Source organism: Egretta garzetta, unplaced genomic scaffold, assembly GCF_000687185.1.
Source record: "Egretta garzetta isolate BGI_Z169 unplaced genomic scaffold, ASM68718v1 scaffold46, whole genome shotgun sequence".
Taxonomy (NCBI): domain Eukaryota; kingdom Metazoa; phylum Chordata; class Aves; order Pelecaniformes; family Ardeidae; genus Egretta; species Egretta garzetta.
In genome coordinates, this window is record NW_009260268.1 from 3,799,960 (window position 1) to 3,813,742 (window position 13,783).

Below are 13,783 nucleotides of genomic sequence, written 5' to 3' on the forward strand. Positions count from 1 at the left end.
CTTGATATTGCAGAAATAATCCTCTTTGTGCCCCAAATTGCAAACTAATACCACTGTTAGGGTAGGTGTGGTAAAAATGTGTTTGCATCTTCTGTTAGCTAGCCAGGCTACTCTTCTTTATATTATAGAATAGCCAATGAGACAAACCCACCTTTCTTCATCTTCAAGGGAAGAGTGCTTATTTCAATAAGTCCTTTTTTCTTCCTGTCACCTTCTCTAGTTTTTGTTTCTAATATAATCTGAGCTTGCCTTTTGCATGTCCAGACTTTTCTGGTTTCTGCTGTTTCTTCAGTTTTTAAACATAAATAACAAGAAAGTATAGGCATATTCTCTTGGGGTTTTCCTCCAATAAATTATGAAACGCATGTCTAACCAAAAAATATTTTACTTGGTTCCAGTGGAACTAAGAGGAAACACTTAAAATGGGTGAAATTCTGAAAACTGAACTAATCCTTCATTACTGGTAGATAGATGTTAGAATTTTTTTTTTGCCCAGAATGTGTTTTTTGAAAGATGCAATCTGAAGGGAAGACTTATTTTTATTTTTAAGGTGTTTTTTTTTTTTTTTTAAAAAAAAGGACTTGCTTCTGTCTTGTAATCTTTGTTTTCTGTTTGCTAGCATCTACTCTTAAAGAAGATCAGAAATCTCGAATAGAAAAAAATCTGATAAAAGTTCTAATGGTAAGTGGCAAAAGTCCTATTACTCTTTTAAATAATCTTAAGAGTGGTCGGTATTTGGTAACTTCCTTTTATTGTTATTTGTAATCTTCTGTCTGGATACAGAACGAAAGCCCTGATCCTGAACCTGATTGTGACGCTGCTGCTGTGAAAACATCACAAAAATTGTGGGCTGACCGTGTTTCCTTGGCAGGCAGCAATGTTTTCACAATAGAAGTCCAAGATTTTATACCATTTGGTAAGTAAGAAAGGAAATTTAGACCAGATTATACATTTTTATGTAGTTTATCTCTTGAAAATTAACTAATCAGGAATAAATATAAAGTGTATATTAAATCCAGCAACACTGGAACTCTAGTTTCAGCACTGTTATGTTCTTCATCTAAATCAGGAAGATAAGAAATCATGAGAGAAGGCAGTGATCTCTTATTCCCACTATGGATTACTAAAGAAGAATCCTTTGAGCATTGTGTCTGAGGGGAAAAAAATCCTCAGAACTTCTAGCTGAAGCTACTTATGCCTTTAAACATTGTAGAAGTAGTAAACCCTTGCTTTTTGAAAGACTTCTGCCACTCTGCTGTGCTTTGAAGTACGATCCTGAGGGAAGAGGGCAGAATGTATACCAAGTAATAACCCCCATAGTAAAGGGGGCATGAGTGAGCATTACCTACAAAGGAAGTGTATCTAAGTGTACAAATTTTATTTTTTTTTTTTCTTCTCTGCTGGATGTCTGCCTCTCTTCTCTGCAAAGCTTTCAGTCAGGTGCAGAAAAGTGGCTTTCTGTGGCTGTGCTAGTAGCCAAATTTGTCCCACTTAGTCTTAAAACTTTGGTTTGTGTGTATATGCAGAGCAATCCTTACCACGATTATTTCAAGAGTGTGCTTCTGGAATTTAATGTTGTAGTTTGATCTGTTTAATACCTACTTCTTGGGTTTATGGTTTGGTTTTTTGTTTTAATTTTGTTTTGGTTTTTAATTCCAGTGCAGTGCAAAGCAAAATTTCTTGCTCCTAGTTTTCATGTTGATGTTCCTGTGCAGTTTGATGTATACTTGAGAGCTGATTGTCCTCATCCTATCAGGTTTTCTAAGCTCTGCATCGGTTTCAATAATCAGGTAACTGTGTTCTATCTTACCTCTGACCTACTGATAGAAGCTTATTATAAGAATGGAATAATCTCTATTACTGTTTTTAAACAAAAAAAAAAAATCAGAAGTTCTTATAAAAAAATTATGTTAATACTTAAGTTGGAAAGGTATGTTTTCTCTTTGCATTGTCTATCACTTTTGGCAAGTACACTGGTACTGTGATAAAACTCCCAAATGTAGTTTGATTAGTTTGTCTATCATATCTTTGTTTCTCTGTGAAGCTTTCTAAAGTTTCAGAGGGATCATTTTAATGTCTTACTACTCTTGATGTTCTTGCACAGTTACATTAATTAATATAATGGATATCTTGCGTTAAAGAATTGCACTGTAATTACTTGCTAAGTCTAACTTCCACAGTGTGAAAAGTAGCAAGAACCCATATAGTTTGATCTAGTAACACAGAGCCTTAACATTTGCTATACTACCGTTAATCTCTCAAGATGTCTTACCTCTGGATTTATCAACTTTTTTTCCCCACTCCTCCATTGTAGGATTATAACCAATACTGTGTGGTAGAAGAAGCATATCAAAAAAGTGATATTCTAGAACAGTCATCACAAGGAACAATGTGCTTAGTCCCTGGCAAAACGAGAAAGTTCACTTTCAAATTTGTTGCAAGAACTGAAGATGTAGGAAAGAAGATTGAGGTTTGTCAATTTGTTTTACGCCTTTCTTACTGATGCTTACAAGAACTCAAAACTACAAAGCTGCCTCTAATCTGGTACCAGCTATGAATGTCAGTGCAGTTCAAAATGTTTGAATTCTTGAAACTTAAGTACCAAAAATGAGAGTAAAATGTTATTGACCACACCAGAGCAAAAAATTATCACAAAATACATAAGTATTGCTTCAAGTTTGTTCAGTTGTTTTTTTTTTTCTAGTGTGTAATACACTAGAAAAAAAAGGGTGTGGGAGAGGTGGTGTAACACTATGGGGTGGTAGGAAGCTACAAAATACTACGCTGTGCACACATGAGCACGGATACTTTTCACATCACTGTTTCATTAAATGAAATCCTGGAGCGGTGAGGTGTCTTCAGTCTGCAAAGCTGCCAGAAGCTTTTTGGTGATACACAGGCACAATAAGGATGTGTATGTTGCAAAACTATATTGTTACAGTAGGTGATCTGAAGACAAAGTTATCAGTATGTGTTCAAATTTGCGTCTGTCAGATCACCTCTGTGGATTTGATCCTGGGAAGTGAATCTGGCCGATGTGTGATTCTGAACTGGCGTGGAGCAGGTGGAGATGCTGCTTCATCCCAGGAAGCATTGCAGGCAGCACGTTCTTTCAGGCGGAGACCTAAGCTTCCAGATAATGAAGTGCACTGGGACAGTTTGACTATTCAGGCAAGCACTATGTGAGTAAAACTTGAAAATATGTATGATATATCGCTGTGAGTCTCCTGTGAAGTCCTGATCACTCTACCTAAAAAAAAAAAAAGACAGACTTGTTGGGACTTCTTTAATATGAGCTTTTTTATATGTCTTTGCTTAACTGGGGATAAAATAGGTACTATTTTAATTCTTTAGGACTTTTGAGGTTCAAGATAGCTGGAAGTACAGGAAAAGCTTGCATTGATATCTGAGCATACCAAGTATGCTTTAGTTTTTCCCTTTACCAAGCTCCACTAGGCAGACTTTTTCCCAGATTTTTATGCAGACTAGGAGGTGTTATTGTTCTCTTACAAAAGCCATCACACAGAGAAAGAATCCATAAGAAACTGTATTGGAAAATAATTATTAATGAACAGGCTAACGCTAATTTAGATGTATTCAAAAGAATGAAATCCAATTTGCTGTTAGTGGAGGTGCTTTTTTCTTTCCTGACAGAACACCTGAACCATCAGTGCTTATTAGTGGGGTTCCAAATTGGTTTTATAGAGTTGTTCCTATCATCTTGCTTTTCAGGAATCTTGCACCTCCTAGATGAATAAGCCACCAGTTGTCAGAACTCTCTTAAACAATAGACTGTTTTAATCTCCTTTAAACTAGACTTAAGAACTTGTTATTTAAGCAACATACAATAACCGAGTCTTTTCTCTTAAAGGATTATTTCTAGAGTGCCAAACATTTCTGTTCAGCTCCGTCATGAACCTCCTGCCCTGACTAATGAAATGTATTGTTTGATTGTGACAGTCCAGTCACATGAGGAGACAGTGGCCAAAGATGTTAAGCTTACAGCAGGTTTAAAGCCAGGTATTTGGGGTTATTTTCTTTTAATCCAGCAGTCTCCTAATTGACTCCTTGTTCTTGATGCAATGCAGAGAAATACAGTAAATGTCTCTCCTGCAGTAATTGAGAGCCAAACCAAAGTGAAGGTTGTCAACGATGAGATACTAGTGGTAAAAATAAGAGCTAACAGACTCATTCAGTTATGGTTCTTAACCACTGCTTGTCAGTAGTGTTTACGTGAGTATCTTCAGAAGATAAGTCTTTACCAGTTTGAAAGAAAACTTGAAAGCTTTTGTATTCCTTCCTAACCTTTTATTTAATTTGCTCATAACTGAATTTTTCTTTTCCCAAGAGATAGATCTTTTTCTTGCTGAGGGAAAGCATTAGACAGTGCTAGATTAATGTTTTCTAAGTATAGTCTTTGTGGGTTTTCTCTGCCACCCACCCTCACTTTTTTCCCCTGCCCTGGACAATGTGGTTTGGTTTTTAAACCACTTGAAATTTTGGGAGTGGTGGAGAACTGAGACAGTATTCCTTCCAACGAAAAAGAGAAAATGCAAATATTGTATGTCTAAGTCCTAGTTAGCTGTATGTAGTTATTGCTGACAGTTTTCAATATGTAAAGTCCAAATGTTATACTCAGTACCCCTATTTATAGCAATTATGCTAAAAGGCAAAAATATTTTTAAGCCACTAGCATACAGGATGCAATATGTGCTGTGTACTCTGAAATAGAACTAGATTCCGTGTACTGTTGTATGGTTCATTAAAGTCAGTGGAGTGTTCTTTAACTTACTTAATTGGATGTTTGGCCTTGGTTACTAAAGCAGTGTTTAATAGTTGGTCTTGATTTTTAATTTTTTTTTTTCCCCACTTGACTCTTAACACATGATATGCAAGGTCAGTGCGGGCTGGCTGGTTACATTAAAAGGACAATTGAAATGCGACAGTTTATAGGGCAGGTGATATATTTTTCCATAGTCGCAACTCTTTGGCAAGATGCGGCTTGTTTTTGCTTTGCAAATTATCCCACGTGATTGCAGTAATGCCATTATTCTAGTTAAACTCTGACTGAAGAATGGTTTCGTTTAACATCTATACATTTGTCTCTATGTATTTTCAACACAGATGTGGAAGAACAATTTTAAAAAGATGTAAAATCATTAAGCCACGCTTTTGAAAACAGAAGAGTCACAGAACTGTGAAACTTCCTTTTTACTTCATACAGAGTACCAAGAAAAACTTCCATTGCATGGTCATGTTGTGTTTTGTATATGGTAGGGAACACCTAGATATGATTTCTGATTGAGATTTTTTTTTTTTTTTTTTTTTTTTTTGGCCCAAATAGATGAAACAAAAACCTTGCAGGATGTGAACCCTCCAACTTAGAAAACTTAGGGTGCTCTCAAATCTACCCTCTGCTGGTGCTTTTGAAAGATTCCCTCAACCGAATGAACAATGTTAATTCCTCATGCATTGCTTTTTGAGATGAATATCTTATTTTTTTTTAGTTATTGTTTTCACGCTTCTGTGATGTAAGCCTGTGTGGATTTGAAGACTGTTTTTAATCCTAGGGCAAGATGCCAACCTGACTCAGAAAACTCAGGTGACTCTTCATGGAACGGATGCATGCGATGACTCCTTTCCTGCACTGCTTCCCGATATCCCTATAGGAGACTTGCAACCAGGGGAAAAGGTGAAGGCTTAAAACTTTCTTTCTGTAGCGCAATTAAGAAAAAGGGGGATCAACTAATAACAGACTCTCATAGAAGGGCATAAGTTTATTTTCAGATATCTGAACTGATAAATACTTATGGTGTGTTTTGCCTATTGCTTACTTGTAGTTTATTATTTCTTTAGCTAGATCCCCTTTTGGGCTAAATTTGGGAATAAGGTATATTCTGTCATTGGTGATACAGCTGGGAGATAAGAAATAAAATAAGGAGGTTAATCTCAACTGTTAATTAAATGCACTGCCTAACTGACAGTAGATATGGTAATAGTCAGCAAGTGTGATTCAGCGTGGTAGAGGATCAAATAGTTGCACCAAACTCAAATTGTGACTAGTAAATTAGAAGTTGGGTATATCCTATATAACATGGTAATGGTTCTTTTCTTGTACTGTTAAGTAATGAGCACTAGAAGTGAAGCAACTGGAGCTGTGCTACCCTGATTAAAATCATTCACTGCATGATTAAGATCATGCGTTGTAGGAGATTCTTTATGATCAAAATAATACCCATTCTACTATTGCCCTCTTGGACCAAGTAAGATGACTAACAAGTTTTGGACAGCTCTAGGCCTAATTAATGTAATTTAGATATAGCTTGGCTCATACTGTCTCCTTTATTTTGCAGCTGGAAAAACCAATATACATTCGTTGTGGAACAGTTGGTGCAAGGATGTTTCTGATTTACGTTTCTTACTTAATCAACACTATCGTTGAGGGGAAAGAAATCCTGTGCAAGTGTCACCGGGTAGGATGTAAAGATGCACCAGTTGCTGAAGATACATTCATGAAGTGCAAGAAATACTCTCAATCTAAAGGCTGTAATTCCAAGTTTCTTAGAAACCTTTCTAGTAGATTAAAAAAAAAAAAAGCTAAATCAGCAGTATGGTAGCCCAATTTAGGGTGAGCAGTTTAATAAGTGTAATCAGAAGATAAGTTTTCTGTATTTATTAAATATCTTGGATACATTCTGTCCTGGGGAGGACTTTGTTAAAATGATGATTAAAAGTGATTTTATATTAGTAACCTTTGACATCAATAGTCAGGTCTGAAACTGAAAATAACTTTTTTACCCTCTTCTTCCCACTCTTTTCATTACCTATACAGGATGAAACTGTAACCATAGAAACAGTATTTCCTTTCGATGTTGCTGTCAAGTTTGTCTCCACAAAGGTACATGTTTGAAAAGTTGTTGATATTTTGGAATCATACCCCTTTCGAGAGTTGCACCCTGTTTAGTTAGAAATAGCCAGATCTTGTGTCTGTCTTCACAGTTGGAGCACTTGGACAGAGTATTTGCAGATATACCATTTTTACTGATGACAGACATCCTGAGTGCCTCTCCTTGGCCTCTCACTATTATAACCAGTCAGCTACAGCTGTCAGCTTCCATGACACCAGTAGATCAACTGGAGTCCTATGTGGAGAATGGTAAGTTTTCTTAGACTATGCTCTCTTGTCGGGAGGATACTTTTTGCTAAGTTGGGAGTAAGAAAGGGGGAAACTTTTAAACAACATTTGCTTATCAAACTTTAAGTAGAAGAAAGCTGCTTAATACTGTAGTTGTTTGCCAGAACACAAGTTAGTAGTGTGCTTCAAAATGTAGTTCTACTTCACTAGATCAAGGAAATAGACTTGAATATAGATGGTAACCAAAAGTCTAAATATAACAGACATAAGGGAAAGCACCTGAAAGTACTTCTGATATTCAACTTCTTAGATATCCATATGAAAAGATACTCAGTATTGCCAGTGTTTCTGGGCTATGTATGCTTTCTGGAATGCAAACACTTCACCATGTGATAGAGGCAGCATTCAAAGGCTGAATTGATCCGTGTCCATGATTGCAGTCATGAAACTATGAAACTGAAAAACGTGAAATCTGCTGTTCGGTTGATTCCCACCCCCATAAGACTTAATGAAGATTAATGATTAATTTTGAATGACTGAAATATCTATTTTGTTAGTACTTTTTTTTTTATCACTCTCTAAGTGAAAAGGTACTTTTCTTTTTTGTTTATTCATGTGGAGAAAGATAAAGAAGAAAAAAATAGTGAAAACTCAAAGCAAGTATATTTTTCTTGTTTCTTCTTCCCCACCTTCCATCTGTTTGGGTGGGAGAGGAGAAATGTTTGTGTTCATTTTCATTTTAAAACATGAGAGGCATCTTCTGCTGATGTCTTGGAATTTGCTGTGGGAGAAGCGTAAAATTTTAATTCCTGTTATTTTCGGGGTGAAGGGGTTGTGTATGAACTCTAAATTTGCAATGATTTGTTCTGTGTGTACATGAAAGACCTCATAATGCTGTTCAGAAAGTAAACTGTCATATATTTGTATATGTCTCCCTTTCATGTATTGGGATACTTCACAGCCTTTATTGAATTTATATATTACATAGGTATGCTTTACAAAGCCCTTCAGAGGCGTTTCGGGCTGAGCACTTGTGTTTGTCATACTGGTTTTTTAGACTTGGTGGCTTCTGCAGTAATGATTACGCTTTGATTTTAAACAAAATCTTGCTGATAGTTGTTTTACAGACAGGTGAGAGTGCCAGTGAGTGCTTTTGCCTTCGATGTCCTCCAGTTAGTAATGCTAGTGGAGTAGCAACTGGATGTTACGTCATTTCCTGGAAGAGGTAAGTATCTCTTGGCTTGGATGGGGAGAGGAAATGAGTTGATTTGTTTTAGGGATGATGGTGAGTTGGTATTTTTTTGGTGGGTTTTGGTTTTTTGGCTTTTTTTGGGTTTGGATTTTCCTGTAGCAAGCACTGTGTAGACTTCAGACCTTACTGCTTAGCTTATTAGACTTCTAAATAAATACATATTTTCACTTGAGAGAAATATTATGTGGTTATGGTTTTAACATTCCATGAAGCTTTCTTCTTTGTAATATCTTAAAGTCAATTACAAAGCTGTTTTGTCACCTTCCACTCCCAGTTTTCTCTGGTCATGAAATACTTCACTTGAGAAGCCAAGTCAGAGGAGTAGTTTTGTGATAGTAGAAACAAAGTAACTTTTTAAATGAGAAAATTATTTTCCCACCCTCGATTTTGGGTTTATGTATGCACTCGGTTTTCCAAGACAAGTGTTGAGGTATATCTATCTTCTGGTTTGCTTTTATTTAGTTTTAGAGCTGTTCAGTGTTCTTACTTGCCTTTTGCTGTTTTATCTCCATGCTATGGCACTTTTTGCTCACTTCAAACAATCCAATAAAAGGATTTGGGTTTTTTCTTTCCACCACTGAAATTGCTGTAATTTTAGTTTAGTTGCGTATAAGTGATGGTCTTTTGGTGTATTCACTTGATACTTTACATTGTATAACTTTCAACATGGTCTGCATTTGACTTTTATCTGCAGAAGTTCGCCTGTGGAAAGTGTACCTGTTGTTAGTACAGTCATCACTCTACCACACGTGATTGTAGAGAGCATTCCCCTCCATGTTAATGCAGGTAATATTAATTTGGCAACGTATATGTCACAATTAGAATTTTTAGAGCTGCCAAAGTTTTTACAGCATCCAGAGCTTACATTTACTGTAGCAAAAGACAGAAAACTGGTGCTGGATGTTACGGAGCTAGTGAAGGAAACTGTATCATCGCTTAGACTGTCTCAAGCATTGCCCCGCTTTCCCCCCTTCAATTCAAGGGAAGAACTGGAAGGTAGTTACATGAATACGTTCTCTTAAAAGCTGTTAATGGCTTGATCTGTGTTACGTGGCAGCACAGGGGCCAGAGTTACCTCTGCTGATGCTACCTTCCCAGTAGGTTTCTCTAGGTGCCTATGGCAAGCATTGTTCCATCCGCCCACGCCCTGACTTCATCCCAGGGAAGAAACAGCCTGGGGAATTGGAGCTGCTTGCGGGCAGGTGAACTGTTTCTCTTCTAGCACTTCACCTGCACAAGAGCAGAGGGGGGGTGGAGAGCTCACTGAACACACAGAATTTGTACGCTTTCCTCAGTTTGCTTTCTTTTGTACTGAGATTCTTCCACCATCCTTTCCTGTTTTATTTTGAAAGAGCTCCCTGACAGTATCTGATAAGGTTTTTGTAAGCTGAAAATATCCATCAGTAACCAAAGTGACTTCCTAGTTGGAATTACCGGACAGTATTAGCAGTTGGGAGTTTTGTAACTAGATGTTGAAGAAGTGGTATTGAAAAGCTGAAATAATATCGTGTTCTGTTCATTTTTTTTTTCTTGTCAGAAATGCTTTAGATATCTAGTGATTGTATTTTTTTTCTTCAAACTTTTCACCACTCATTACGATAGACTTATTTTTTATGTATGGAACTCTTAAGATATATTTTGTATTTGAAATTGCTTTCTTTCTTTCCAAAGATCTGCCATCATTTGGTCGGGTCCGAGAATCCCTACCCGTTAGATATCACCTGCAAAATAAGACCAACTTAGTCCAGGATGTGGAGGTGTCAGTGGAACCCAGCGATGCCTTCATGTTCTCCGGCCTTAAACAGGTACAAAATTGTCACATCTACTGATCCTGCTGGTTTATCTGGTGGTGAAGAGCACATTGATTAGACTTACGCAGATGTGCAGAGAGGCCAAACTCATTGGTTTTTAGATGTTTAGAGTATGGTAAATTCTGTTTGGAAGAGCATGTGGATGCAGACTCCATTTAAAGAAGGGCTAAATGGGAGCTTAACTAGGAGCTGTTTGTTATGTTCTTTACGGATGACATGGTGCTCCAGTATAGAAGTAATAGTTTAACTAGAATAGGAAAGTAGTTGCATTCTTTCCAACTTCAGAAAGTAAACGGTGTATAAATATAAAGTAAACAGAGGACTGCATTTGGTCACAGAACTTACCTACGTTTGTGGCTTTTTTCTTTTTTTAAGATCCGATTAAGAATCCTTCCTGGCACGCAGCAGGAAATGTTATATAACTTCTATCCTCTGATGGCTGGATATCAGCAGTTACCATCTCTTCATGTTAACTTGCTGCGATTCCCAAACTTCACGAATCAGTTGCTCAGACGATTCATACCAACACACATTTTTGTAAAGGTAAGACTCTGAGATGAGCCTTGTGTTTAAAAGCTCCCTGTGGGGCTGCTCAGTTTTTGGGGACTACCATCCCAGCTCTGTTCAAAGCTGAGTGTTTCTAAGCAGACTAAAATGGCCAGTGTGTAACAGAGTTACTTGCTTTGAAAAGTCTTGGGTTGTGCATTGGTGTCATCAACCAAAATCCTTAGGAAACCTGTTTAAGTGTAATAGGTATTTGGTTACAATTAAATAAACGAGCTGAATGTGCTTAGCCTGTCCCTGTTATTCAATGTCTTACTCTGTAAAATGACTTCTAAAGTTGCCTGTATTTTGAGTACAGTGGGGTGAGCTAAATGTAATGAAATACTTTAATACCATAATTTGTAGCACTCCTGAAAAAAAAGTGTTTGAGCAACCCATATAACTAGATTCAGAAACACTGTAGCATCCCACACCTCCCTAAATAACACCTCCTCTCTGTGAATTGCTCAGTCTAGCTTTTTTTTTAAGTGGTACGATTGAAGACAGTTCACTAGTGATGAAAAAGAGATTGCAGGTTTCATTTGGCTTTTTAAGCATCGTTTAAATCCAGTTTCCCAAAACAGTGCTTTCTTCTTCCACTGCTTCTGCCTCCAGATTATTGTATTCAGTCTTTAGTCAGACCCATAGCAAGCAAGGAGCCTGAAAAGTTTGTTTATATGACTTGAGATGGACTTGTTCAGACATCTGTAATCCTGTTTCCAGGAAACAGGCCTGGCATTCTTTCAGTTTTGTTTAAGCCAAAAGAGATAGGGAGAACTTACTGATTGACAGTGTATGTGAAAAGTAGCTCTTCTAGACTGGTTGTCAAGATGTCCTCCTAAGTCAGTACAAAAGGTTGTTTTCCTCAAAAGCGTGGTGTTCTCAATGCTCCTGTGGAACCTCTCAGGCTTCAGAATTCTTTGCTTTTGCTTTGGAGTTGTCAGGACCTCAAAAAATCTTATTGTAAGGGTGCCTTTTCTCCCTTAAAACTTCCTCCTTGCTCTCTCCCATCTCTAGTGATTCTGCTTGAAATTCCATCCGAGAAACTGCCAGTCTCATTCCTGTTCTATGCATTGGCAACTATTGGCTTTTTGTACTGCAGTAATACTCAGGACTCTGATCAGCCGGGCCTTGTGCTGAGCTGTCCAAATGTGTACGGAGATGCTCTCAGCATTTAACAGGGCAGTTAAGGAGCTGAGGCCTCCACCATGTACTCACTGAGCCAAACTGAAATTTCAGTTGGATGTCCTCTGTGTTTGTCCTACCGCTGGAAACCGTTAGACATGAGGATAGGCTTAACACCACACTTGTGTACTAGAGCAACACTGATCAACACAATGTATTGCAAAGTGAGTTTCATAACAGCCTTAGTATTTTGCCTTTTTTTTTAATTCTCCATCTTTATTTTCTTAAAGCCTCAGGGTCGTCAAGCAGATGATAACTCCATTGCAGCTGCGTAACTTCGAGACCTGTACCTCTGCACTTAAAGAAAATGGGATGTTGCACAGAATATATAAAGCTCACTTTGGAAATATGGCTGTCATCAAACCATAAGAATTAAATTTTATTTTTAAATTACAACTCTTAGCAGAACTAACATTTAAAAAAAAAAACCAAACCCAAACTTGTCTTTCTTAGACTTTCTTTAAGGAATAAATATGCGGGGAAAACTTGGTGCTTTATTTAACATTCTTTGGAGATTAACTTTGAATGTCAAACTCTTAAAAGTATTATTAAGGCATATTAAATGTCTTGAGTATTTAAGTGAGGAAATGCTAATTCATTTGACCAAAACCGAAATACATTTTCATAATTAGCAGTAAGTTGAAGTGCAAAGTTTGTACTTACTGAGATTTACAACACTGAAAATGATCATCCCTTACAGAAGTTTGTTCTGTGCCGCTTGCGTTGAGGGCAGAACTGGGTGTGCAGTAGCACAGAAAGCTACAAGTGGTTATGTTGTGCTGTTGGAATTGAAGGGCTTACTGGTTCTTTAAAGCCACAAACCTAAAAGGCACTATTTCTCCTGGGTAAGCCATATGCCAGAATTTGAATCAGCAACAGCTAGTCTAATAAACAGAGAGATTCTTCCGTAACAGTTGGACTATCCAACCTGAAGCTGGTGTGATTTTGCATTATTTTTACACGCACAGCTTCCAGACTAACGATAAGTCTTGGTAGTCTCCTGCTGTGTGAATCTGAGAAATTGACATCCTACTGTTGTACAGCGCTGGATGAACTGGTGTTTAAAATACAGTAAATTATGTATATATAAAAAAATGCATTGTGAAAACTTCAGTTGTTTAACTTTCTAAATAATTACATTTTGATTGCTTGGGAAATACCTTATTTATTGTCAAAGTGAAGTTCTAATAAACAGCTTGTAACAGAGTACTTCTGGAACTGTGTCCTTAATTGCATTGTTTTCACAGCTGTTGTTTCATAACTCTGGTCTGTCTTGTGGGGTGATCCATTCATTTATGGCACCAAAGTCCAAAATAACAGCTGTAATAGTTGGAAAAAAGCATTAGAGAAGCTCGTAAACATTCCTTACCAGCAAAAGGACTGTAGGCTAATTGGCAGTCCTGAAAAAATATGCATGAGCGTATACAGCTTTTCCACAGAGCACAGATGTAGTTATATTAACAATTTTTTTTTTTCACTGTATAGAGGAGGAAAAGACAACGACTGACAAACAGTTCTGGGAAGAACAAATGAAACCTTCCTTCCTTATTCTTTGCATAAATATCATTAAATAAGTGGCAGTCATGGAATAGGTATTTTATCTCTTTAAGAGTGGAAAATGTATTTAACTTCCAAATTTTTTTTTTTTTCTTTTAAGTAGCCACTCAGATTATAGCAACTCTGGCACCTCTGCTACTGCTTCTTAAAAAACATGTTGATGCAAGTGGTATAAGTGTTTGGTCTAGAACTGGGATGTCTTTCCACCTCCCCCCCCCCTTGAAACAGTCTAATGGCAAAATAGTGATTTGCATTCCTTTGAGAAAGGGGAGGACATAAAATGCTTTCATGGGTACAATG

At 37.2% G+C, this 13,783-nt stretch overlaps 1 protein-coding gene across 5 annotated transcripts in view; it reads left to right on the top strand.

The window, feature by feature from the left end:
• Positions 1-13,198, top strand: part of TRAPPC11 (trafficking protein particle complex 11) — a 25,157-nt gene extending 11,959 nt beyond the window's left edge. The window contains exons 15-29 of one of the 5 annotated variants that reach the window (XM_035897782.1): positions 620-681; positions 784-916; positions 1,660-1,790; positions 2,315-2,470; positions 2,995-3,182; positions 3,872-4,020; positions 5,571-5,692; positions 6,354-6,473; positions 6,833-6,898; positions 7,000-7,156; positions 8,252-8,360; positions 9,082-9,173; positions 10,059-10,192; positions 10,574-10,741; positions 12,157-13,198. In XM_035897782.1, coding sequence (XP_035753675.1) covers positions 620-681; positions 784-916; positions 1,660-1,790; positions 2,315-2,470; positions 2,995-3,182; positions 3,872-4,020; positions 5,571-5,692; positions 6,354-6,473; positions 6,833-6,898; positions 7,000-7,156; positions 8,252-8,360; positions 9,082-9,173; positions 10,059-10,192; positions 10,574-10,741; positions 12,157-12,201 — 1,832 coding nt within the window. In that variant the 3' untranslated portion in view covers positions 12,202-13,198. Of the gene's footprint in view, positions 1-619; positions 682-783; positions 917-1,659; positions 1,791-2,314; positions 2,471-2,994; positions 3,183-3,871; positions 4,021-5,570; positions 5,693-6,353; positions 6,474-6,832; positions 6,899-6,974; positions 7,157-8,251; positions 8,361-9,081; positions 9,174-10,058; positions 10,193-10,573; positions 10,742-12,156 lie in introns of those variants that run through there. The other 4 variants (XM_009642400.2, XM_035897784.1, XM_035897783.1 and 1 more) reach the window with 4 other exon arrangements.
• Positions 13,199-13,783: the final 585 nt, after the last annotated feature.